Source organism: Seriola dumerili, unplaced genomic scaffold, assembly GCF_002260705.1.
Source record: "Seriola dumerili isolate Sdu_G_001 unplaced genomic scaffold, Sdu_1.0 BDQW01000391.1, whole genome shotgun sequence".
NCBI lineage: Eukaryota > Metazoa > Chordata > Actinopteri > Carangiformes > Carangidae > Seriola > Seriola dumerili.
The window spans coordinates 960,431-985,933 of record NW_019174646.1 but is presented as its reverse complement, the minus strand read 5'-3'; the positions used below and the strand labels follow the sequence as shown (position 1 = coordinate 985,933).

The window sequence follows — 25,503 nt, the reverse complement described above, 5'->3', positions numbered from 1 at the left end:
TACCTCTTCCTGTACCACTGTACTTGACTTTTCCGAACATATTCCACTCTGCCTTTGCAGCAGTGCAAAGGGAACCATGTGGTAGATGTAGTCACACACACACACAGTGATGCTGATGCTCTGTACAAAAAGGCACAAGCACACACGCACACACACATACTGAAAAACAACAAACCCTGAGAGACAAGCGGTAGGATCTCTGCGTGGAAGTGAGAAGAGAGGAGCATTCAAGAGAGAGCACACACATATTTACATCCTTTCCATCTCCTTTCTCACCCACTCTTACTCTCTCTCTCTCTCTCTCTCTCTCTCTCCCTCTCCCTCACACACACACACATGCATGCACAGACAGACCCCCCTCTCACATAGGAGTAGATAGAACACGGTGAAGAGCAGAAGGAGCTGGGTGGCAGGAGAGAGGCAGGAGGGCTGTCGTTGATTGAACAAAGCCAGGAAAGGAGTGCGCAGTCCCGGGGAGAAGAGCAGCTGTGAAATGCCTCGAAGGGAGCCTGCCAGCTACTCCTGCAGAGACCTGAAGGTAAGCCTCGTGCACTGCTGATTAAGAAAAAAAAGAGGATGGCAAAAAGGAGGAGAGGGGAGGTTTTTAAAGCCGCTGATGCATGGTACAATTGTGGCTCCATGTCCAAGCTGCCTCCGCTCAGTTTGTCTGTGGATGGCATTGCATGCTGTGATTGCATTATGGGTTTCATTGCACAGCTCCAAATCCCATCTGGAGTGGGTTGCCCTAATAATAAAAAAAAAAGTGTGCATTACTTGGGGAAAGATCAAAAACTATGAGAGTCAGATAGAAACAGAGAGACGAGGACAGAGAGCAAGAAGAGATGTGAGACAATGCAAGACACTTCGTGAGCAAGAGAGCAGGAAAAGGAAAGTGTTGATGTGAAAAGTGGCCAGATTTACCCTCCTCCATCAGCTACAACCTTTATCATCGCATCTCGCCTCCTTTATCTGAAGTCATTGCAGAGATACATAGATCATCACCATGCATCTCCTTGCCCTCATAGCGGGGGCAGGGTAATCAAAAAGCAAATGGGTTTCTCTGACGCAAGCAGAGAAAAGCCTGTCAACACTCCTGCTGCGTGAGCCTACTCGTGTGCCGTGCTGTAGTTATCTCAGTGCAATGCAGGAGTTTTACAAGCGCAGCAGCAGGAGCAGCAGCAGCAGGAGCAAACCCGTGTGTAACTATCTGTGTAACAGCATGTGTATGTGTGGACGGGTTAGTGGGGTGGGGGGTTCTTGTACCACTGACACACGCCACAGCATGTTTCAGTTCTTACACATTTTTTATACATCCAATAAAAGCAGGACATGAAGCAATGGACGCAGGCGCAGGGTAGTGATAGCTGTTGGCGGTGTCTTCATGAATATTGTAGGCCACAGCAAAAGCATTGAGAGAAAATCATTTATATTGATTCCCTGGAAACACTCTCTCGGCTGAGGATTAGGGCTGCTTGCTTTAATGTCTGATGTACACCCCCCTTTTATCTCCTCATCTGTAGCTCCAGTTCGGTGCACTCCGCAGGACACATATCTCCAGAGTTGTTGCTGTAAAACTTTGATGACAATGCAGTGGGCTCAGCAGCCACGTTAATCGAGCACAGCCTTCCCAAAGCTCGTGTCCTTTCTGATGTTGTCATCATTAGGGAACGTCAAGACAACATTAAGGCCGTGTGTGGACTTCATCATTTTTTAATATCTATTCTCGGGCACAATGTGGAGGAATAACTAAGTGGCAGCCATCTCTGCTGTCGTCATGAACTACATTTTTCACATATATGGCACATTCTAAGCTCAAGTCCCTTTGGAGCAAACGGAATGGGAAAGCCCAGCCTGACAGAGTGATGTCTTAATACTGGCTTTAGAACAAAACCTGCCTATTTGCCACACTTCAAACTACTTTTATCACTGTAATCTACCATGACCCTGCTCACAGCTGGTTGAACCATGATTGGCTTTTTAGAGAGCGTGGGGGTGGGGGGGTGGGGGTGGGGGGGGGGGGTGCAAACCACTGAGATGTAATGGTTTTTGATGGATGGCCTTTTGACCTTATTCTCAGTGATATCATTGTAGCTGCAACACAGCGCTGTGCACCTTGCATCCCCTCCTGCCCGGTTATTATCCATGTCCTGATCTTTCCTAACAAGAGGACAAAAGAGGGCAAAGGGTAGATGTAATGCTCAGCAGGATCTAAGGGGAGTCTCTAAAGAGAAGACACTGTGAATAATTAATTGGATCTGTTTATTTAGTCAAGACTGTGTGTCTCAAGGGGGATGTGGGGAAAGCTCCGCTCTTCAAGCAGATCTGCATTCTCTAATACCGCAGCGGCACATTTGTGTCAAGAGCTTAGGCAGGCGTGTAGATTTTTTTTTTTTTTTTTTTTTTTTTTTTTTTTGTATTTAGGGCCCAGGAAAAATGTGTGTGCATGTCAGAGTACTGCATGAAAATGCTGTATTTTTTTCCTTTTGTGGGGCTGTTGATAGACCTACATGCATATACTTTATTTATACAGCACTACTAGAATTAGTTGTCATTTATTTATTCTCCTTGAGCCCGAGTTTGTACACTTTGCTCTGTGAACAATAACTTTGTTTATAATTCAAAAGTCACAGCCTTGCACTTTATGAGCTGTATATGAATACAATCCAATCTCTTGGCATTTCCATGAATTGGATAAGCAGCATAAAATTTCTTACACAATCTTGTCGCCCCCCCCCCCCCCCCCCCCAAAAAGGGAGATCACTCTGTTTATGCCCTCATAAATCTGTAACGAATGCAAATTCAAGCCCCTGTGTCTACTGTGTTTTTAAAGTGACACCGTTGATGCTTATGTGCCAGATTTATGGGATGGCCCATTCACTGATTCTGCAACGACTTCTCAATGCGTGTGTTTTTCCTACTGCCTCGTCACACATAAAGTTGATACAGTGCGCAGAGCTGCTGCTGCTTCAGCCGATACAACACATTCTGTTTGGTAGAGAGATGACTGTTTCAGGGATCACCTCTTTGTTCACTGTTTGTCCACCACACCAACACAACTGGACATGAAAGCGTAAACACATGCACACACACATCCACAGTCTCCTGTCATACAAAACAGATAAGGGCAGAAAATACAGTTTCCTCACTCTCGGGAGTTTCGTGAATCTGGCTTCTGTATCTTTACAACTCTCAACAAATAAGTAAAAATGGCTGCTTGCGTGAGGTCACCTTGCCTTTAGCATCTGTCAGTGAGCTCATCTGCAGCACTACTGCTCAGGTGGGATACTTTGGTGGGAAAAACATTTATGTAGCAATACAATGTGGTTACCAGTCAGACTATCCAGTGTTAGCTGTCACAGGTGACATTTTGACAGCTGCGAAAAACGCATTCCAGTGTACATCCCATGTTCAGGTTAACTGGCTCTCAAGAATCTTCATAATGGCCTGTGCTCTTATCTGTCAGAAGCAGGTTATGTGGAATGAAATGGAAGTTTTACAGTGTCTCCTGCTCCAGGCTTAGCCAGTGGGGCTAAACCAGCCTTTATCTGGAGTTAGTTTAATAAATCCCTCGCTCTATTCATGAGGACTCTTTTGTTAAGCATGACAGATGACGGCAGAGATGTCTCATGTCCAACTGATAAGCATTCAGGTCAGGCCAGTTTAACTAAACCACACGTGAGTTCATGTTTATTGCGTTACAGGATTCCCGTCTTCACATAATGCATGTTCTCGTAAATATCACACCTCAACATGCAGGCGGGTTTGGATACTGTTTGGTTTCTTATATAATTTAAAAACAAACAAAAACCACCATCACTAATTGGCCAGTGTAACAAATGCCCGTGACTATGATTTTCTTAGACTGATGCACAGACACATTGGCAGCTCCACAGTACACACTGATTCATATGGTGCAAGGACAATTTAGCTACAGGACATTCAATACATGCACACACGCATTTGAAAAAATGTTGCCATAATCACTGCAGTATAATTAAGATGTAGAGAGTGAACACATTCAGGTCTAGTCTACATCTGGAGGGTTTTTTTTTTTTTTTTTTGCAGGTTTTACATAAGCATCTATGAAGCATGAGCATCCATCACCCAGGGGAAGTACATCCCTGTACATTTGCAGCTCATTAACACAGATGGAGTTGAGAAATACTGTGTGGTTAATAAGGCCTGAGTGGCATATTTTTTTGTTTGTTTTTTTTTTTTTTTTTTAATTTGACATGCTGTTTTGTTTTATTTATTAACTATTTATTTATTTATCTTATTTGGCAGATGTTTTTTGTTTTGTTTTTGAAATATTGAATTTTTAAAGAGTAAGTGGTTGCTGAGCATTTTTCTTCCAGCTTGCTACACATGTACACAGCTAAGACTCATTCACACCTTGTCATCCGCTGTCGGGGTGGAGGTTTAAGCCCGTCACTAAAGGACACCTTGTCAGAAACCGCTCCGAGCAGAGGGTGCGTTACTCAGCTGCTTTGTCAAAGAAGCTGGTCTGAGGATTTTTAACATGCAACTGCAGGGTCATAATCTCATTTTATTCTGACTCAGTATGTGCTGACTATAGAGAAGGAGGCTCCTCAAAGGGACATGCACAGGGACACACTGAAGCATGTCAGGAATTCCAATCAACACCATTTGACCTTTGGCTCCTCCAGCATCCGGCATGTGCTGCCTGGCTCTGCAGCCCAGCCCCACCCCACTCGTGGCCTCCCATCCTCCTCCTTTCACCCCCCCCACCCCCCCTGCTCTCCTGTCCTCTACAGTGAGGTGAGACGGAAGATTAATGAACCACATGCAATATAGTAGGATCAAGTTTGATTCAGAGGATTTGTATAAGTGGCTCTGATTTATATATGAACAACAAATTAATTTTACCGTGAAAATACAGAAGATTATACTCCACACACTTCCCCCTCATTCCAGTTTGTGCTTTTGCTTAGCCATCACTCTCCCCCTCTAAGACAGAGCAACGGCATGGGGAATGTGGGATCTAAAGCTGTAAATCACAGCAAGAGCCTGACAGAAACGCCTGATAAGAAGAAGAAACAGGGTGTTGGGGAGCATGCCCACCCACTCAGCCTCTCACATTTAACATCTTTCTCCATCACATCTCTCAAGCCCCAGGTCAGAATGGTTGAAGAGGGTGTTATTTGGCTCCAACAGGTGTTGGGTATTAATCCCATCCCCTCCCACTTCAGCAGCAACATGAAATCTTCATCTTGGCTGTCACTGTCAAAGAAAAAAAAACATATTCATCTTAGTGGAAGAGCGAAGCAGATCTGAAACATGCAGAATCACAAAAGCTATTCTTGGTTTGTGCAAAATTTACTGTAAAACAGAGATTGAATATGGGACAGTGAGACAGGAAGAAGGGTGTGTGTGTGTGTGTGTGTGTGTGTGTGTGTGTGTGTGTGTGTGTGTGTGTGAGAGAGAGAGAGAGAGAGAGAGAGAGTGAGTGAGTGAGTGAGTGAGTGAGAGAGAGAGTTGGACATCATTAGAGAAATTGTTTCTCGAGTGTGAGTCAAACGTCTCGGTGCAGCAGTGTCACTCCAGAGAAGGTCATCCATGAGAAGGACACAACTGGATACACTCAGCTCACTATCGGGCATAATGGGAAAATGGGAGGGAGGGATGGTATGAACTTTGTGTGCGTGCGTGTGTGTGCATGAGTGCTTGTGCTTGTGTGTGTGTGTGTGTGTGTGTGTGTGTGTGTGTGTTTGCTGTGCCTGGAGCCAAACGAGCCGGGGCCGTTTTTAGTCATTTGACCCGCCCGACCTCAAAGTGTCATAAGTGAGCAGAGATAGGGATGAAGCCATGTTATTTTATGGGCCAATCTTAGCCTGGGACATAATCATGACAGGTCCAGTAACCGTGACTCTTTGCTTTCAGTCGAGGGGCGGAGAGAAGAAGGGTAGGGAATCAAGGAAATAGAAAGTTCTAGTGCTTCCATGGCAAAGGAACAGAGACAGCAGATAAGGTGGAATGACTCTGGCAGTGTAGATATCTATCTGATGCAGCGATTCAGTAAATATACTTGCTGTTTCAATACTCTTAAAAGCTTTGCTCTGCTGCAACTTTATCGTTCTTACTTCCGATTTTCTCTCCCTCTTTCTTTTCTGCCTATTTTTCTCTTTCTCTCCAGTGTCAGCATTGTATTTGATGAACCAACAGAAAACCACAAGCTATGACCTCAAAATCTATGGATGAGTGCCCACTAATAGTCAAATTTGTATTGTAAACTAAGGGCTACTGCTGAGTTTGCAGCATCTTACTGCTATTTGTAACCCTGTCATGCACAGGGTTACAACCTAAAACAGGGGAAGTGGAGACATAAGCACTATTGTCAGGTGAGAGCCCGGAAGCGTTACTGAAATGCATATACGTTAGGTATATATTTAGAAAATACTGCTGTTTTTTATTTTATTCCTGAAAAGTAAACAATCCGGAGATACGACACTTGTACCCCACGGCAGCGAGCAATGTTCTCAGCATTTACAAAACAAGCACATCTGTGCAAATTTCAAGCAGGAAAACAGTGTTTCTCCACAGACCAGAAAATCTAAATTGATTACTTCCACATGATGGGAAATAAAACAAGTAATTCACAGAATGAATCAGGTTACAATTATGTTGATCAAGTGAGAATTACAGTGTTATTCCGGTAATTAATCTGTTGCAGGGTCTTTATTGGGGCAGTGATTAGTATTGATAAAAAAGCCTCTCTTGGCTCAGCTCCAGGCCAGCTATTACCCCTCAGAACTGCACACAGAGCTGACAACACAAGTTTCTGAACTTCTGAAATTGTGGAAAATTAAATCACGGAGCAAGTGCTTTTCAGTACAATACAGGCCCAAGGGGAAAATTATAGATCTTGCCACAGGTTAGAAGGAAAAAAGCCACATTTTGCTGCCACTCTGTACAGATTATTGTTTACAGCGTGCAGCGTCAGCAAATAAGGAAAATATAGGTACTGTAGATATCCCTTAGGAAGCAAGTTCCCGTGGTTTACTAGTACCTCTTGGCTTTAAACACAACAGATGAGTGCTCTTGTTATCAGGACACAAACACAATTCAGCCAAAGCATCCTGTCACTCTCCCGGTAACAAGATAAATGCTTGTTACCCTCTTAAAGCGCTAAGATAAAACACCCCAGCTGGTATCCATGTTCGAACACCTCTCATTTGGGCTTGTTGAGTCTGCCGCTGTGAACAGACACCGCAATCACAGCCTCACTGAAAATACACACAGGTCTGGAGTTCACAAATCTCCTGGGAGTCATGTTTAATTCATGAGAGAACCTAAAATGAGTCAGAAAGCGAGACCTTGCAACCCCTTTAATGTATTCAGTGTGGTTTTCCAGAGACTTTGTGTGTGTCCCGCACCTCTGCTGTCTGTCTGTCTGTCTGTCTTTTCCCTGCTCAGATGCCTGTCACGTCACTCTGCCCTTTGCTTTGGACCATCAATGTCAACACTACATTCCTGTGTGGATCTGATTTGTGACGTGGTCCTCTCACTTCTCCGCGCTTGCCTTTGCTTTCCCCTCTCCTCGCTCATCAGCGATCAAATAGAGTAACATCTAAGACAGATGACAGAGAAATGTCAAATGTTGTCAAGGACGGGAACCAATGGCAAAAGTAATTTACCCATGTTCTTTTGCTTGGTTGGTTATAGGGCTTCGCATATCCCTTGTTCTTTCAGTAAATTAAAAGTAGTTGATTTTCAAACAACACCCAGGGGCTCTATAACTTAATTGCCTCTTGTGGAGCTCCAGAGGTGTTGTAAGATTGCTGCTAAAATTAGGGCTTTATCAGAGGTCCACCCCCAGCCCCCCTCCAACACACTCACACCCCCATTCCCCTCTATAACTATAGCAGCGCCTGCCATTAAATCCCACATCATTCAGCAGACATTGACAGTGTTCCTTTTCTACTTCTCCTGTCACTTTGGACCTCTCATAACAGATGTTTAAAAATACCTGTTTCTGCATACAACTTGGGAGCAGAGAAATACTCTTTAAAATCACATCACACATATTGTACACTGTCAGCACATCACCTAGCTGCTCCAGCCCGAGCTAAAAACATCCACAAAGATAATATGTGCAGTCACTGTATATAGAGAATGTAAAGTAAAAGAGGCAACTGGATGTTCTGTTTGTTTACAGTGGGCTAAGTTGTCCTATTCATTTCTCTGTCTGTCACTCATTATGAAAGCATGGTGTGAGAGGCTGTGTGTTTGTATGTCGAGAGTTGTGTGTGCATGTATTTGTCTGCATGTGGGCACGTGTAGCTGAAGCAACTGGCGAGGCTGGCAATGACAAGCTTGCTCTTTGGGAAAATGACGCCGTTAAAAACACTGCAGCTGTGCCTGCTTCATTGTACCGGCAAATTAGCCAACCGTGGCCACTTGGTCATCTCCCATGTGATGTTAACAGCTAATCCCTTACTTTATTCTTCCAGCTGTGACAATGCAGCACCCTTATCATCCTGTTTTATTATATTTGTACATACTATTGTCGGCATGGGCAGCAATTTTATTTTTTTCTCTCTGTTATGGTTGATTATAGCAGTACGGTATATTTTATGTGTTTTTCCTCATGCCCAGAGCTGTGATACTGCGGTTACATTGAATTTCAAATAAGTAAATACATAATATTTATGTGTTGATATTTATTTCAATATGGATGTATATTTATGAGCTGCGAATACATCTGCTTGTCATTACTGGTTTTTCAGGTGCAACTGATTTTGTTTTGCCAAACACAAACATAATTCCTGGAGGTGCTGCTTTTGTCACATCCTCGGTCCCATGTGTGCTTATAGGTTTAGGCAGCAAAAGACAAAAGCACACATCCTCTCATGATTCAGTGTTGACCACAAATGTTCCCAAACTTTAACTGGTGCGGTGAATGCCTAAACATAACCATAGCTTTCAGTTGCCACAAGCAGATATTGAATTGCAAGTGTTTCTATTGTAGGGAAATACAGTATGTTGTCAGTGAACGTTTTCCAGACACATTCAGAAACAATATTTTGTGACTTGAGACTAGGTACTTGAGCACAGCAGTGATTTGTGCTAACACACTCACAATGGCAATTTTAGTAGTTGCTAATTAGCATTATAAGTACAGCTGAGGCTGATTAGAATGTCATAAATTGAGGATCAAAAATAAAGTATTGGATTAACATTTTAATCTAATAATGGTACTGGATTAAAGGTCAGGGGATCAAGTTTGTACACATACAGTTATCATCTGGGGACAAAGAATGTCTGAAACAAATGTCATGGCAATCCATACAATAGTTGTTTATATATTTCAATGAAAATGGATAATTTTTGGTATCAGTTGCTACGAGTCAGAATTTATTCATAACATGAGCTTTGAGAGAAATTATATCCCTGCTTTTGACTGACCTCCACATTATGGATGTGAAAAGCTATGTATTAACTCCAGCTACAATTAGTCTGAGGATTTAATTGTCTTGCATATAAATGTAGTTCATATGCCAATGATTTCATGAATTGTGGTGAATTTTCTAATTAACATAATAACCTAGAGCAGAAAAATGAGTAAGTGGAAAAGTGGAATTCTATTAAGAAAGTATGGTCTCAAACAGTGGCATTTTTCATCGAGTAGATGGTTGCGTTTCTTTTATTTTCCAAAGTTAAAGTTTGTCTTTATTGCTGGATCAAATTCTACCTGACTTTGGTTAAAGTTAAAGTATAAAAATAGTTCACAAATTAAACTCTTCACATATAGTACTTGAGTTTAGATATGATATGCTCCAGGCATTAGTTGCAGTTTAGCTTGGTATATCTGTATGACAAAAACTTTCACACACAAATACAGATGCAAACATCTTTGTTGAAGATCTGTCATCTGTTAATAATTCAAACTGCCCTCATGGGTTTCTGTGGGTTCTAATTACACCAGCCAACACATATTGACATATTGACAAATTGAAACAATTAAATGACAGGTAGAAAATATTGTGCCTGGGGGATTGCACTATAGATGGACCTAACATTGTTAGTGTAGACATAATGTATGTACTTTTCAAAGCAGATGTGTAATTTAGATGGCTGCGGGTTGAAAGGTTGAAAGGCCTAATGGATGAAGCTTGTACAATGTGTTGTGAGGGCACTGTAGCTTTGACCTTTCTTCTCTGTCGTATTGGTTGATTTTTCTGTTGGTGATTAATGAACTGAGGCTCATTCTGCTGCAAAAAAAATATACCTACAATATTTGAACATGTGTGTTTTAAAGCTTAAATTATATCACTAATGTATTTTCTTATGTCCTGTAGGTGTTGAGCTTTAGCTGAGAATGGCAGGAGACTCTCGAGTCCTCATGGACCACAACATGGAGATAGGAGTCACACCTGCACAGGTAAACTGCACAGCCACTACCGGTGAATCACTGAGCACTGATTCCTATTTTCTTTCCACAACTGGGGAAAAAAAAAAAAAAAAAAAAAAAGTGTGAGACATGAGAGACAGTATTTGAGATAAAGGTGGTGTGGTGGTGGGGGCTCATGACGAAAGCAGACAAAGACAAAAGAGACGGAGAGGATATAGAGAGATGGGAATGATTCGTAGGGACAGAGCTACTGAATCCGTGTGAGAAAGAGAAAAAAAGATGGATGGCTTACAAGAACGGTGGGAATGAGGAGGATAAAAAGGCTGTTAGATATGCAGTAGATGTGCTGTAGACATATTTTACAGATTAAATCAGTGGTACGGATTACAGATCAAGCCCCACAAAGCGCGACCAAATCTGTTTCTCCAGGTCTGATAGTTCAGTTTCCTTGTCAGTGGAGATAGGGTGACAAGTTAAATACACCTTGCTTGCTCCCAGTAGTGGTTGGTGGATTTGTATTGGTCATCTACCCTGATTCTCCAGCTGATTGGAACTTATACTTTCAACCCAAGCGCGACCACAAAGACTCAATGAGAGAAAACACCCACCACTTACTACTGCCACAGAGGGAGAACTAATGAATTTCTTTATGGACCATCACCCCCGGGAACCGTATTGACTACAAAGGCCAAAGATTGGGCGGAACTGCTTGTGACAGCTTCATCTATCACTCAATTAGCCTGAGCCCAAAGTGTGGAAATGAATGACCCTATTTTGGCTGTCTTTCATTTACAAGCAGTGTAGTACTGATTAGCAACAGTTTTGAACAGCTGTGTACATTAACAGATCTTGTCAGTGGGCAGTTTGACTCTAAATAACCATGGACTGATTGTGCTCTGAATTTCTATTTGATCCAATATCCCTGAGTACAGTTGGTAATGAGGGAGCCCATTGACATTTAGTGAGCGCATTGTCATCAAGCCACTAATTGCAATGCGGGTCAATAAGCATTGTCTTTCAATTCTTCTTCATCAAAACGTTCCTTAAACAGGGATCACTTCGAATCAATATGTGCAAACTCAATACATGCAGGCCTGACTGAATGTACACAGGACAGCGGTGAAACAGCACCTGACATCTCAATGAAACTATCCCGAATAAACCTGTCTGACAGATTTTATTATCCGGGCTCCACAATCGAAGGCACTGCAAGGATATTGTGGTGCCTTAGATTATGTCCTTCCCTGGATGAACTCTGAGAGCGATCGTCTGTGTGATAGGAGCAGAGGAGCACTCGGTGTAAGCACAATGGGAGGTAACTTTCCTGGTGATGTGAGCATGACTCCAGAGAGAGATGGATCACAGGTGTCCGATTAGTACTGAGAGATTCAGAGGGCGCAGGAGCTGTTTTCTTGCTTCGACATAATGCATTTCAATTATCAGCTCGGATTGGAAAGTGTCAGTGTGCTGCCAATGTGTCCTGCGTCTGTTTGAAAGGTGCCTTACAGCTTTGTCCTTCTGTATGTCTGTGTCTTTTCATCATGTATGAATGGATGTGTCTGGCTAAGAGGGGTCAAGCAAATTGACAAATTTTATTCAGCCTCTGCAGGAATATATTGCCAGGCTGTGTGCCAGTCTTTTTTTTTCTGTGTCTCTAAATGTTCTTAAATCATGTAAAACATGGAATCCAGCATGTATCTGCACGACAGCTAGTTTATGGATGGTGCAACTTATGTGCCTAGGCATATGCCATTCTTTTTAAGGATGCCATACGGGTCTATTGGGGAAGGATGGAAGGTCTGTTCCTATCCAGGCCTGCCAATGTCCCATAGGGTGCGAGGGGAGGAAACACAGGGGACATGGAGACAGGCAGGGCACAGCTGTGGAGCCAGATCGCCTCGCTGGAGCTGGGCCAACATAAACAAAGACCTTGGTGTCCTTGTGTTCTTGTTATGTCCTTACTCTGTGTTTCCTCTTTCTCCCTGTATATACGTACACCTACAATGTCAGTGTGGAGTAGCACAGAGCAGTGACTTTATAACAGCACTTAATTTTATTAGTCTGCCCGCACGCAGCACAGAGCAGTGTGTTTTTGCAAAGGCTGAAAGAAAATCACACAAAGCAGGTTAACACCTACATCCTTCAGTATGAACTTAATAGGCTGAAGAAATCAGTGAGACTGTAAAGTACACTCTGCCACTTTTGTCATACTCTCTTCCCCCTTTCTTTGCCTGCTCTCCATCTTTCACCTCTTTGTCCTTACTTTGCCTCTCTCCTTCTGTATCTTTCCTGTTCCACATAGGTGAAGAAGCTTCCCAAACACTTGAGGGAGGCTCAGATATCAACAGAGCGAACCCACTTGATTTCTGACCCAGCGAAGAAGCCACGCCAGCGATACGTGCAGAAGGACGGCAAGTGCAATGTGCATCACGGAAATGTGCAAGAGACCTATCGTTACCTCAGTGACTTGTTCACGACTCTGGTGGACCTACGCTGGCGTCTTAGCCTCTTTATTTTCACTTTGGTGTACGTAGTCAACTGGCTTTTCTTCGGCTTTCTGTGGTGGCTGATAGCGCTCATCCGCGGGGATCTGGTGCATGCTGACGAGGAGGGCTGGACCCCGTGTGTGGAGAACCTCAACAGTTTTGTCTCAGCCTTCCTCTTCTCCATTGAAACGGAGACCACCATTGGGTACGGTTATCGTGTGATCACAGAAAAATGCCCTGAAGGTATCATACTGCTTTTGGTGCAGGCCATCTTGGGCTCCATTGTTAACGCCATGATGGTGGGCTGCATGTTTGTCAAGATCTCACAGCCAAAGAACCGCGCCGAGACCCTCATGTTCTCGCACAATGCTGTTATATCGGTGCGAGACAACAAGATGTGCCTGATGTTTCGGGTTGGGGACCTGAGGAACTCTCACATCGTAGAGGCATCGATCCGAGCAAAGTTGATCCGCTCGCAGCAGACCAAGGAGGGGGAGTTCATCCCGCTCAACCAGACTGACATCAACATCGGTTTTGACACGGGAGACGACCGGCTGTTCCTGGTGTCGCCGCTCATCATCTCTCATGAGATCAACGAGAAGAGCCCCTTCTGGGAGATGTCACTGGCGCAAATGGAGAAGGAGGAGTTCGAGATCGTGGTTATCCTTGAGGGAATGGTGGAGGCCACAGGTATGAAAGTGGGGGATGGGGCGGGTGGGTGATTCTGGGAAGGGATAAAGACAAAGAGAGGGAGAAAGGTGAAACGAGAGGACATATGGATGACGGGTAGATGAATAGACAGAGACAGAGATTGATGAACTGTTGGATGCAGGAAGTGAGCTGAGTGGGCGGGATGGGAGGATGGGTAAATGGATGGAAAAGCAGAAGAGGCTCACATGGAAAGATACTGCTGCCTAAAAGAGAGGAGGAGCAGGAGTGAGTACCTGTAAGTGCTGCAGATTGCAAAAGATAATATTGTAATGGATGGAAAGGCTGATAACCGACTCTCTAAGTGAGACATGAATAATATAAATGTATTTTAATTCAAAGTTAGTGCAGGTATTAATGAGGATTTTATATCTTATATGATTTTATAACAGCAGACAAATGTTTTCTTTTGCACATCTCCTACAACTACAGTTCTTTCTTCAACAGTAAATTACATCTATACATTTCCACGTTTGTTATTTCAACTGAGGCGAATGACGAGAAGTTGATCAGCCTTGCAAATGTTTCTCTGTACTCACTGCTGCCCGCATTTCCACTGTTGCTACTTCAAGGTTATGTCTTTGATATTGTTTATTTCAAAATGAATGAAGTGTAGCTACCCACACTGCTGGTCTGTGTTTTGGGTAAAGGCCAAGCGGTCCTGAAAAGTGCTCCAGGCTGGTTACATTTATGAGGCAGACGCGACCAGGTGTTTCTGTAAAGTTCCACATAGCTTCTGTTTCCCAGAATGAGGCTGTAGCCGAGGCCGCACGAGGAAACATGTAGCACCTTCAACTCGGCAATTAAACTATATGCATCAATCCCCTTTTTATTCACCATGAGAGTGTGATGAAAACACAAACCTTGGCCCACAGCTAGCTTTTAATTTGCTGTTCTAACATATTGTCTGTGGGGCATTGGCTAAATCAGTTATTGTTTATATGCCTAAACTGAATTGTTTATTGGCCTTTGTTCAATTACTAATTATAATCCACTCATTTGAAATACAATGCATTATACATGTTACTAATTTACTTTATTGGATATCTCATTTACCATCATCAGTAAATGAGACACACTGGTTGATTAGGAGTGTTTAGTCTCGTGGACACAATTGTCTTTTTAAAAACTCAAACAAACCACCGAGCTCCCTAATGCGATCAGGCATGGCTTTGCATGCATCTGAACATTTCTGCTCTATTTCATTTTTGATTTTTTTTTATTTATTTTTGATATTTTTTTCCTCCAAAGCACCAGTAGTCATCATGCTTCCTGCTCACGCTGCTGGATACTTGACTCAGGCATTAAATCACCTTTCGCTTCACCGGCAGAGACCATGGCATCATGCAGGGGTTATGTCATCATCGCCCTTGACCGATAGCCAACAGACCCATCTACATGTCCACTAGCCCTCCCCCTTTACTTCTGTCCCCTGTTAACCCTAATGAAAATGACTAAACAGGTCACAGGCCGTAAGTCTCAGAATTAAAGGATAGCTAGGAAGTTTTTTCTAATATTTTCATAGTTTTTCTCATCATGTCATTTGTGTTCAATTTTTTTCATTAGCTATATTTACTTCACTCACAATCAGGTCCTGACCAGTGTACCAACCAGGAAACACTGGGACCCAAAAGTACCAGGGTTTGATTAACACTTGTGTTTTGTTAATAGTGACTTTACTTCTACTGACCTCACTGCAGAGTGTGTAAAAATACAATTACTTAAAAACAACCTCTTTATTTCCTTTCTTCATTCTTCTATGCAGGAGCAAATGAATATTCATCTTGTGGTCTTCAACCTCACAGACAAAGTAATTAATGAAATGAAACCTACATATTGATATTAATTATATTTGAGGTCAGTTCCCTGTTATAAAACTGACTTATTGTAAAAAGAATTGAAAAATTGTATTGCCAAATCACAGATATAGAGCATTAAAATTAACAGCATAAAACCATGTTTTACAGCTTTGGTCTTTGAGATCCCAAACAGAAGTGTCATTTTCTGTAGCAAATCCCTCAAAATCACATTTATAAGCAAATCTCATAAAACTAGGGGAGGCCATAAAGAGTCAAGGTGAAAATTTAAGCAGCTGAGCTGTTAAAAAGGATCCATGGCCTCCAGGACTGCAAATAGAACTTAAGGGTTCAAACCTGCAAAAAATAGCTGCTAATTTACAATAATCATGTCTTTTTAATGGAGGTTTGAGGCTCTTAGGTCAGAAACAGTCAAATATATAGCTTACTAAACGCCCTCACTTGCTATTTTAAAAAATTATGAATGTGCTGTCAGTGTAGTTATATCATTGAATGGATGGCCAATGCTGTGGTATGCAAAAATATTATTTTTATCTGATCCAACAGGATAGCATAACATTTGATAGTCTAAAAACAATCTAGGAATAATGCCGAGGGAGAGAAACAGTATATTTACTAAATGTTTTCAATAAAATAAATGTAAAAAGTTGGAGGATTGACAATTATAGTCTCATATCAAGCAAGAATGATCTGATAAACTGATTCAAATCAGCATCTGATGATCTCCATTGATTAACTGCAGAGGATATATGGCCTACTACAGCATAAAAACTCACTATCAAACTAAGTGTTTAAAACATCATGAGCTGGATGCCGTCAGAGACTTTGGAAGTGACAGATAAGAGGGCGGTGAAATGGCTTCCTTTTCTCTTTCATCAGCCATCAGTTGGGTGGTGTTTGTTTGACAGCCAGCCTGAGGTTTTCAGCATAATTGTGAGTCAGACTCTGGAAATCACTTAAAACATTTGTTTCACAGGCACACCCAAAGCATTTGTGATAAGATAAAAAAAAAAAAGTAAAAGTAAAACCAACCAACTAAAGAAGATTCTGGCCTCGCACATGATGACACAGCATAGCTGCACTGACAATGCACTGAAAATACAAAAACTAAAACTAGCCTACAATATACTCAAATACACTCTCCTAACAGAAGAAAATGCAGTTAAAAACCAAAATCATGTTTATATTCATGGATCTCAAAATTCAAGCTAACCTCAGTAGAATTACAGCGACTGAGAGCTGACACATTTCTGTGTTTGGAGTAGATTCCAATAAATGGCAGACACACTTTTCCACAGCACCACCATCTTTGTTGTAGTTATTTCACAGATTTTACAAATAAATGATTTCACCTTTATGTCACAGATTTAATTGACCAGTCCATCTGAATGTTTTATTTTGTTCGATACAGTCTGCCCTCCATCACTTCGACTTTCTCACATTTAAAGCTTTTATTTTTAAGTACAATTTCCAGGCTAGCCTCCAAACACTGTTAGCGACTATCTCCTGCTTTCAACATTTCAAAATTTATTAGATGTTTATTTCCACCTATATATTTTTCATATTGAATGTGGCTTGAAACTTCAACTGACTGATTTTGGCCCATAGGAAGTATACATTTAACTGTAACATTTTGATCTGAACAAAAAGTAACCATGCTCCAGTTTACTGTAACATTCCTGGTGCTTGTTCTCATCATCAGTCATATGCGTCAGTGTTGCCGACAACAATCCTTGTTTTCATCATTGAGCTAGATCTGAAAATGGTGGGTTTAAAGCTGCTTTGTGCACAGTTTCCTTTGCAATACATTATTTATATATCAAATAAGACATGCTTTATGCCATTTCTCAGAATACAGAAAGCATCTTGCATTAGAATTGTGGATGTGTAAACATGAGTGTCTCCAGTGGCATTTTTTCTGTTTTATACTTTCCAGGAAAATACAGGAAAACAGGCACCTGTTGTAGGGTCTAAAAGTAAGTTTTAGTAAAGGTTAATTCTAGTGGTTTGTTCTAAGACAAAAGTGGTTCTCACTATATCATATCTGGGCCAACCAGAGACCTTATGAATGTGCATATAAAGCAAACAGTTTTTTCAAATAGAAATATTACCAAAACCAGACCTAACCAATATCCAGTTACAAGGCCCCATTCCCAGAAGTTTCAAACCTTTTTTCAGCCAAATATTGAGATGTGTTCACACTCCTTAGAGTCGCTGTTTGCCCTCTGTCCTCCCAGACTGTCCTTGTAGTTGAGGTAGGAGGGTTGTTCTTCACAAGATTTAATTTGCCAACAGGAAAAAGAAAAAAAAGAAGTCACAAGACAAGCCCTGAGAATACAGATCCAGAGAATACAGGTTCACGTGCCAAATCTAAGCTTAGTCAGCACAGAACACAAAGAGGGGAAATTCATCACAAAACACAAGGGCAGTTTGTAAAGATAATACATGAACACATGAACAAGACCTGGTCATACTTTTTATTCTGTTGACATCCTGTTATCTTTTCTCAAATCATCATTTTCACATCATTAATACTAAATCATCATCATCATTAATACTAAACTGACAAAAATGAGCTTTTTCCACTGCAGAAATTTTTCATAGCAGGATGTGCGCAGGTGTAATTAATAACAATGATTCAGTCAGCCAGCTCACCTTGAACAGAATATCACATGAATGCAAAATTCGTCAGGAGTTGATATTTGACGTATGGGCTCACCTCCTGGAAAAATACATCAAGCTGAGCACAGCAGAGATTGGGGAGTGACAACAACAACAAAAAATCCCCCAGGGGGACTTAGTCAAAGTCTAGAGGTGGATGCTGGGGTGGAGGCTTTAAGCCCTCATGGCGTGCTACATGAAAAGCAGCAGCAGCAGCAGCATATGACTGCAGCAGTTACACCTGGTGTGTCAACACTGGTAAAGCACAGGTGTTACTAATAACATCAATGACGACCATCTTTCTTTTGGGTGTGCCACTAAACCAGCATACACAATACCAGGACCCTGAAACCGACACGCCAAAATGGTGGACATTTTTACATTTATTAAATACACTTGTTTTTGACAAGTCAAAATATCTGCAGTGAGAAAAGTCTGTTCATTGTTCATTGATTTATTGTTTCCTCTTGCTCGCTCATGCACCATTTATTTTCAAAGATTATCCAGCTGCTTCTGCATGCTTTATCCTGTTTCCTACATTTTGAGTTGAAGCGTGTTCTTGCTGCTCTGATTGTTTAGGTGAGGCTAAGCTGTGTGTGCGTTTACATGCTGTGGAAATCCCCAGCCACAGCTTTTGTAATGCAAGAAGCAACCAAATTCACAGCATCCCATTTGAGACGCCATTGTGTGCTTATTGTTTGTTGCTTTGTCACTGTGGCTCAGGTGGAGAACCAACATAATCATAGAAGTCAGCAATAATAATGAAAACTGCACTGCACTTCGCAAAGGTGAAATAGGGGCCACAAAATAGTCCTATCATCTGAGTTAAACTTTCATTGTTTTTTAATAGTTTGGTGAGGAGGTCTGTACATCTAAAACCTGAAAAGCACACAATGAGCACACACTGTTATAAAAAAATAATGTGAATACTGTAATCTCTTAAAACTGTCATGTCTTTGTTGCATATGAACACATCACAGTACAAGTGTCTCCTACGCACACAGCAGCCTCCAGCAGACTTTTTTTTCAACAAAACACAGGTATTGTTTGCAAAATATGCAATAGGAAAAGCCAATTCACTGTTCTGCAGCCAAGAGCTTATAGCAGCAGAAAAAGGCACACATTACCATACAATAATTGTTTCAGTTTGATAGTGAAAAATGGAAAGTGTGTCTTCAACTACAGATCGTTTGCATTATTACTAATAGTTGTAGCTGAAAACTCTATGTGCGTTTGTGTGTGTGTGTAGTAAAACCCTGTTTGCTCATGTTCTTGAATGAATTCAGTCACGTGAATAAATTGCACATTTTGATAATCCCCCCGACAAATAACTGGCCTCAAAATGTGTTTACCCGTGCATCAATAAAATACCAAGTTTCTATCTTCCATACGACAATCAGAGGTTTTAAATCAAAGGCAGCTAGACTCTAGAATTGTGATGCAGCATCTTGAAAATGCCAACATGACAGGATATTAATAGTTCTTCATGACATAATGCATTTGAACTGCAAAGTATTAGCTAAAGAATTTAAAATCCAGCACATCAAACAATGTGCCAACTCCCTCAATAGCCAGTATAGAAACCCTTCTCATTAGGAAGTGAAAGACACTATATCGTCTTTGATAATCCAGTCACAGGAACAACAAACATTTCACAAGTTAAATGTGGAAACTAGGCCACTCGTATCCACAGGGAAAGCTGAAGAAAAGGTGCAAAAGCTCCTCCTCTCACGGTGACATTAGACACCATATCAAATTTGGCATCTACGTCTATTTTAGTGTGCATGCTTGGTGTTGTGGGTGATGTTATGTGTAAGGGAAACAACACATATTGATGAGTAAGTCATCTGTGGCGAGTTAGATTTATTTTGTTTAAAGTGACCCAAAATCTGTCTTTTGGGTATCAAATACTTCCTGCCTCGCCTGTAAGCTTGAAAGGTGGCTGTAATATGTTGTTGCCTTTATTAGCTTGTGGCCATTCTCCTAATTAGTGAGTCTAATTAGCTAAATACCACAGAGTCTTGTAAAAGCAGACAGCGGTGAGGGAGAGATGTAAAACACGTATCATTCAAGGGTTTAGATGAAGTTTCTAATGAGAGTACGTTGGACTGATTAGATGCAAATTTTTCACATGTAGCTTTGTTTGTCTCCCTTCCTTTACCACCTTTCCCCACAATTCATTCATGGGTTTGTTTTAGCATTGCAGGACTGCATACACGTTGTTATACACATTTGTTTATGTTATTTATGCTAATGTTGAATTCCCAAGAGGTATTCTAAAGATAGTGGCTAGCTTACTAACCGCTAATGAGACCATCTCTTGTTTCCACTCAACTTAAGATTCACACTTTACACAACATGGATCTTATTTGTAATTAATTGTGTGTTTAAAAATTCCTATTTATTAGTTTAGTTCTTATTTGTTTCAAAATAAGCCATTAGCTGTATAGCTAACTGTCGCACCTCCTCCGCTAATACACCTTTTTCTCAGCTGACACCGAAAAGCCCATGTGTTACTAATGACATTAATAATCGCTGCTTTATGTTGAGGTGTTTCTGGTATTGTCTGTGCCAGCTCCTTTAAGCTGTTGAGACACTTACTGGAACTGAGCCATCATTCATGTTACATTAGTTTCACCTGTGATTTTGCTGCTATAATTCAAAAGGTCACACCTGTGTGACACCTACAAACCAATGCTTTTCCAAAAATAGACCATTGTCTAATGCATCAAAATGTATACCTTACGCTATCAATACAGTTAATGTGTAAAAGCCGATAGTAAAGCTGAGCATTTAGTATTTAATTTAACCATTTTGGAAGCAAGTGCAGTTGCACAACTGGTCAACTGTGCTATTTTTTTGTATTGGTTATTGGCAAAACATACCTCAGACTTTTTTACCACCTTTTATCATTTATGCGTAAATTCTGTAAGTTTTATCAGCCAAACTGCTAATACGTAATACTTAAAAATTAGCAAAAAAAAAAAAGCAAAACAGACCTGTCATTTCCAAGCATGATGGAGGTTTAGAGGAAACACTGTGCAGGTCTCGGCCCTTTTTGTGTGCACTTCCTGTATAACCATGAATAATTTACTGATGCTGTCTCTCTTTCTCCCTACACCTCTTTCCATCTCTGTGTGTTTGTTTACCTGTTCACTCTGATTGTGTGCGTACCTGCCTCCTATCATTCCTTGTGTATGTGACATATTAATGTTGTGCGTTTGTTTGTGTGTATGTGGACACATACGGCTATCCGTGCTTGTGACAGGGATGACATGTCAGGCACGAAGTTCCTACCTGGACACAGAGGTGCTTTGGGGCTACCGCTTCACACCGGTTCTCTCATTGGAGAAAGGCTTCTATGAGGTAGACTACAACAACTTCCACGATGTCTACGAGACCAACACTCCCACCTGCAGCGCCAAGGAGCTAGCTGCTAAGCTTCGGGACGGGCCTCTACTGCCTCAGCTTTCGCTCCTCAGCCCTGAGCCTAAAACTCATACTTTTGACCCCCTAGACCGCCTGTCCAAACAGGACCCACTAAGCCAGGATGAGGACAAGGAGGAGAGAGATTCAGGGGGTGACAGAGGAGAGACCAATGGCTCAGCTGCTGCTTTAGAGGAGCCGCCCCTTGCTGATGGACTGCCTGACTGATTGGCTACTTCAACTAAAAACCCAGGAAAGACTGGACAAGAAGACGACAGGACAAAATAATGCTTCATTTAGTCAATGGCCAGCTTGTTCCACTGCAGTGCTTGGAGATACAAGACATCCGTCTCCTCTCCCCGACTTGTGCAATACTCCTCTACTAGAGTGTCAATCTATAGTATAGATTGGTTTTGTAGACATGTAAGTACACATACACAGACACACACGTACAATATCTATATCTACACTTAAAGGTCGGTGGTTCAGATTGTCCTTTTATAATCGTAACGACCACTTACTGCTATAACAGCTCAAGTTGTATAATGTTAACTTGAGCTCAAACTGGTAGCCATGACAGAGTACCATGGGCTTATTATGGATACTCCAATATTCTCATTTTAGAGTGTGTTGATTCACCTTCATTTAAGCAGAGTATCGGTCTCATAACTCAACTAATGTGTCTGACAGCAGCTTCTGCGTGGTAATGGAACCTTGTTATTGATGAATTTTTAAAAAATGTGGGAGATTATTATTTCCTTTTCTCTGTCAGTGTTGTTATTACTCTGTGTCCGAAACCGCATTCACCTAGGAGGAAATGTATAAGGCCTCTAGTTTGCATAGGCAAGACAAGATGTAGGAACATGTTCTATAAAAGGCAACATGTAGTGTGACAACCGCAATCCAGTTTTGTTTTTTTTGTCCACTACTTCCTCATGGTTGTACTGTCCTAAATACTCCCATTGTGTGTTGTCTAATTGTCTCCCCTAACACACTGGGAGCCTCGACCCAAAAGAAACAAGCAAGTACCTCATTTTATACTCAATGTCAGGGTTTGAAATTAACAAAAATCAACTAGTTAAATGCTGGTAAAAGCTATATGCTACTGACTTGACTATTTTGAAAACTTCTTGGCTGATTAAAGATTTAATTCCCCCTCCCGCTGCAGCAACTAAAACATTAATTCCAAGCCCTTTTCTTGGTATGTAAAGCACAAATTCCCATGAGGTGACTCCACACTGACCCAACCACCCACCTAGCCACCGCTACTAACAGATGCATGTCAGTCCTCTTTAAAAGTCACATTCAAATGTAGATTCAAATATTTATATGAAATATTTATGCTCAACTGCTATTTGAAATGTTCTTGATTTTTATACACCACATATATTAATATTTCAAATGCTCCACAAGCGAAATGAAAATGCTCCATGTATCTTTTTATGTTTGTTTTCGTTTTGTTTTAAATATTCAAAAGATATTTTCAACTTTGTTATTTTTGCAGTTGCATAAAAGCTACTGATGATAGGAGCAGGTTTTCTGTCTAATCTCACAAGCTCAGTGTCTGGCCAGCCCATCACCTGCAGTATTTGCTGTCTTCGTAACAATTTCCTCTAACCTTCACCTTTCAGCTTTCACCTCATGATTTGAAGTCTCCTTTGTCCACACACACACACATACACACTCACGGTTCAATCTGCACTTTGGCCCTATTCCACAAACAGCCCCTGGGTCTTTTGCTTGATATAGTTTATGGCCCTTGTGAGCACTGTTTTGGAAGCAGACACCTGAGCAGTGAGGGCCATAGACTATTTTTGACTTTTCTTTGAAAGTACACATGTCAGAGTTTGCATGCATGAATCAACTCCTGTGCCCCCCTCCATTGCTGAGTAAGTTTAATACAGTAAGAAATACAGGGTATTTTCTAGGCATGCAAATTATGAGATTTCTACAATATGTTACCAGATAATGTGTTAATATCCAATTATGATTTGTTGATAGAAAAATGAGATTCCTGATACTTTAAAATCTCCCACTCCCCAATTTATTGTTTTTATTTTTCTTTTTTACAGATGCTTGTCCAATCAATGTATTTATTTTCACTGTGACATTAGAGCATCTTACTATGTATTCCATTTGCTAAATGATACGTTTGTCATTAGAGACAGAACATCTTTCATTGCTGGAATGTCATCTGTTTTTCTGTGTGTTCTCATGGGAATAAACATAATATGGCCGAAAAGAACAACATGGTCCTGTTAGATAATGTGTGCATGCATGAGCGAGTGCATGAGCGTGCATGTGAGAGGTGTGTAGTTACTTTGCACATAACTTTGCAACTAAGGATCGGAAAGAACCTTAATTTTAGCACGAGTGACGCTGCACCCTATCCGCAGCGGTGTGACAAAATGATAGATTTAACCTATGGCTCTGGGTAAAACAACTGTGTCTTAGACACTAGGTACCTGAAAACTGGATTAGCAGTGCGTCAAATCATGAAAAGGAGACTTATGCAACCTTTAATTATCAGCACAGAACAATCTTTTCTTGCACCGAATCTTGAGGCAAAAACTGCTTCATGCAAGCTCAGGGAATAAATATGAAGGATAACATCAAGAGATTTGTCGCCCCTTTTCCATTTCTGAATTTGAATTAATAAATTAAAGTGTATAGCAGGCAAAGTCTCAGCAGCAACCCAAACCCTCCCAAATCTGACAGTATTTTTCCATTGGAAAATAACCAATGGTTTCCCATGGATTAACATGATTGTGGCTGCTGAAGTCCTCAGGACCTGAACAGCATCCCTGAGTCAGCTTTGTGTGTTGGGAGACTGCAATTACATTCACAAAGACACAAACACACACACACTTGGAAAGACACAATCAGAGAAAACAGCTGGCAGACTGATTAAGAAGGCCACCACAGCTATTAACTAGTGACAGAGAAAACACTGCAGAAGTCACAGGGGTAATCACATTTATCCAGTGTCTAGAGAGTACAACCAGTCACAAAATGAAACATGATGTTACATTTGGTGGCCAGCATGTCATAGAAATTCACTGAATCACCGCAATGTGCTGTCAAGGCTATTCTTGTCTGAGCTATTAAATTTGGAAGCTGGATCGTCAGCAAGATGACAGACCCTGATTCAAATCTGAATAATGTACGATGACGAATATAATGCATCCATTGAATGGTGCATTGAAATAGGTACCCAAGGCAGGTGCATGTGGGTGAGCATGGGTGTGTGTGCATGTGTGTGTGTGAGAAAGAGAGAGAAAAAGAGGGAGAGGGAGAGACATAATTAGTCATCACAACCTCAAGCCGACAGCGCACATGTACACACAATGACACCAACAAACCCACAACAAAACACAAAATTATCTATGAAAGCTTTTGCCAATGTAGACGTGGCCTTTTAACAGTGTGGAAATTATGAAAGGAAGGGAACAAAGAAAAATAAAAATTGCTAAAGCTGATGAATGGCGCCACACCAACAGAGTACCTAGCTATTGTTCTTATTCTTTCCCCAGCCAGCTAATACTCTTCCCTCCTCCTTTAAATAATGCATGCTTGTGATGAAGAAGGAAGCACATAGGCCATTAACAACTGTGCAGTCAGAATAAAACATCCTGCATAAGAAAGAGAATTACAGACACAGGCATAAAAAATAAAAAAATAAAACACGTGGGAGGAATTTTACTTTACAGTGTGAGCTCTTTCCATATTCTTGCTCCATCCAACTTGGACTTGCCTGATTTTGCTCCTACAAACAAGCTGACCCCATCAAACAACTCCCACACAGAGGGAACCCACACTAACAGACACACACTAGCAGACAGACACAATCAAGCAGAGCAAAGTGAACAACTACTTGGATTGCCTGGTGACATTTTTCTTCCACCATCCACAGCAAGACGAAAAGGAGAGTTCCTAAACCCCATTGTCCCTTCTTTAGCAACTGTGACTCCCTGCTGCAATTATAGCTTATTAAGCATTCAAATCTCTTCTTACATGATAGTGTAATGGTTCC

General features: G+C 41.3%; 1 protein-coding gene across 1 annotated transcript; it reads left to right on the top strand.

The window, feature by feature from the left end:
• Positions 1-250: 250 nt before the first annotated feature.
• Positions 251-23,700, top strand: kcnj5 (potassium voltage-gated channel subfamily J member 5). The gene is made up of 4 exons (XM_022761219.1): positions 251-538; positions 10,320-10,402; positions 12,675-13,548; positions 21,313-23,700. Exons 2-4 carry the CDS (start codon positions 10,340-10,342, stop codon positions 21,696-21,698), a joined length of 1,323 nt encoding a protein of 440 aa, XP_022616940.1. The 5' UTR covers positions 251-538; positions 10,320-10,339; the 3' UTR covers positions 21,699-23,700.
• Positions 23,701-25,503: the final 1,803 nt, after the last annotated feature.

Excerpts from the sequence above, each read along its gene's own strand:
- kcnj5 (XM_022761219.1), top strand. The coding sequence starts at position 10,340 with ATGGCAGGAGACTCTCGAGTCCTCATGGACCACAACATGGAGATAGGA. Across the intron at positions 10,403-12,674 it reads TAGGAGTCACACCTGCACAG|GTGAAGAAGCTTCCCAAACA; the intron begins GTAAACTGCACA and ends TGTTCCACATAG. Across the intron at positions 13,549-21,312 it reads GGGAATGGTGGAGGCCACAG|GGATGACATGTCAGGCACGA; the intron begins GTATGAAAGTGG and ends TGCTTGTGACAG.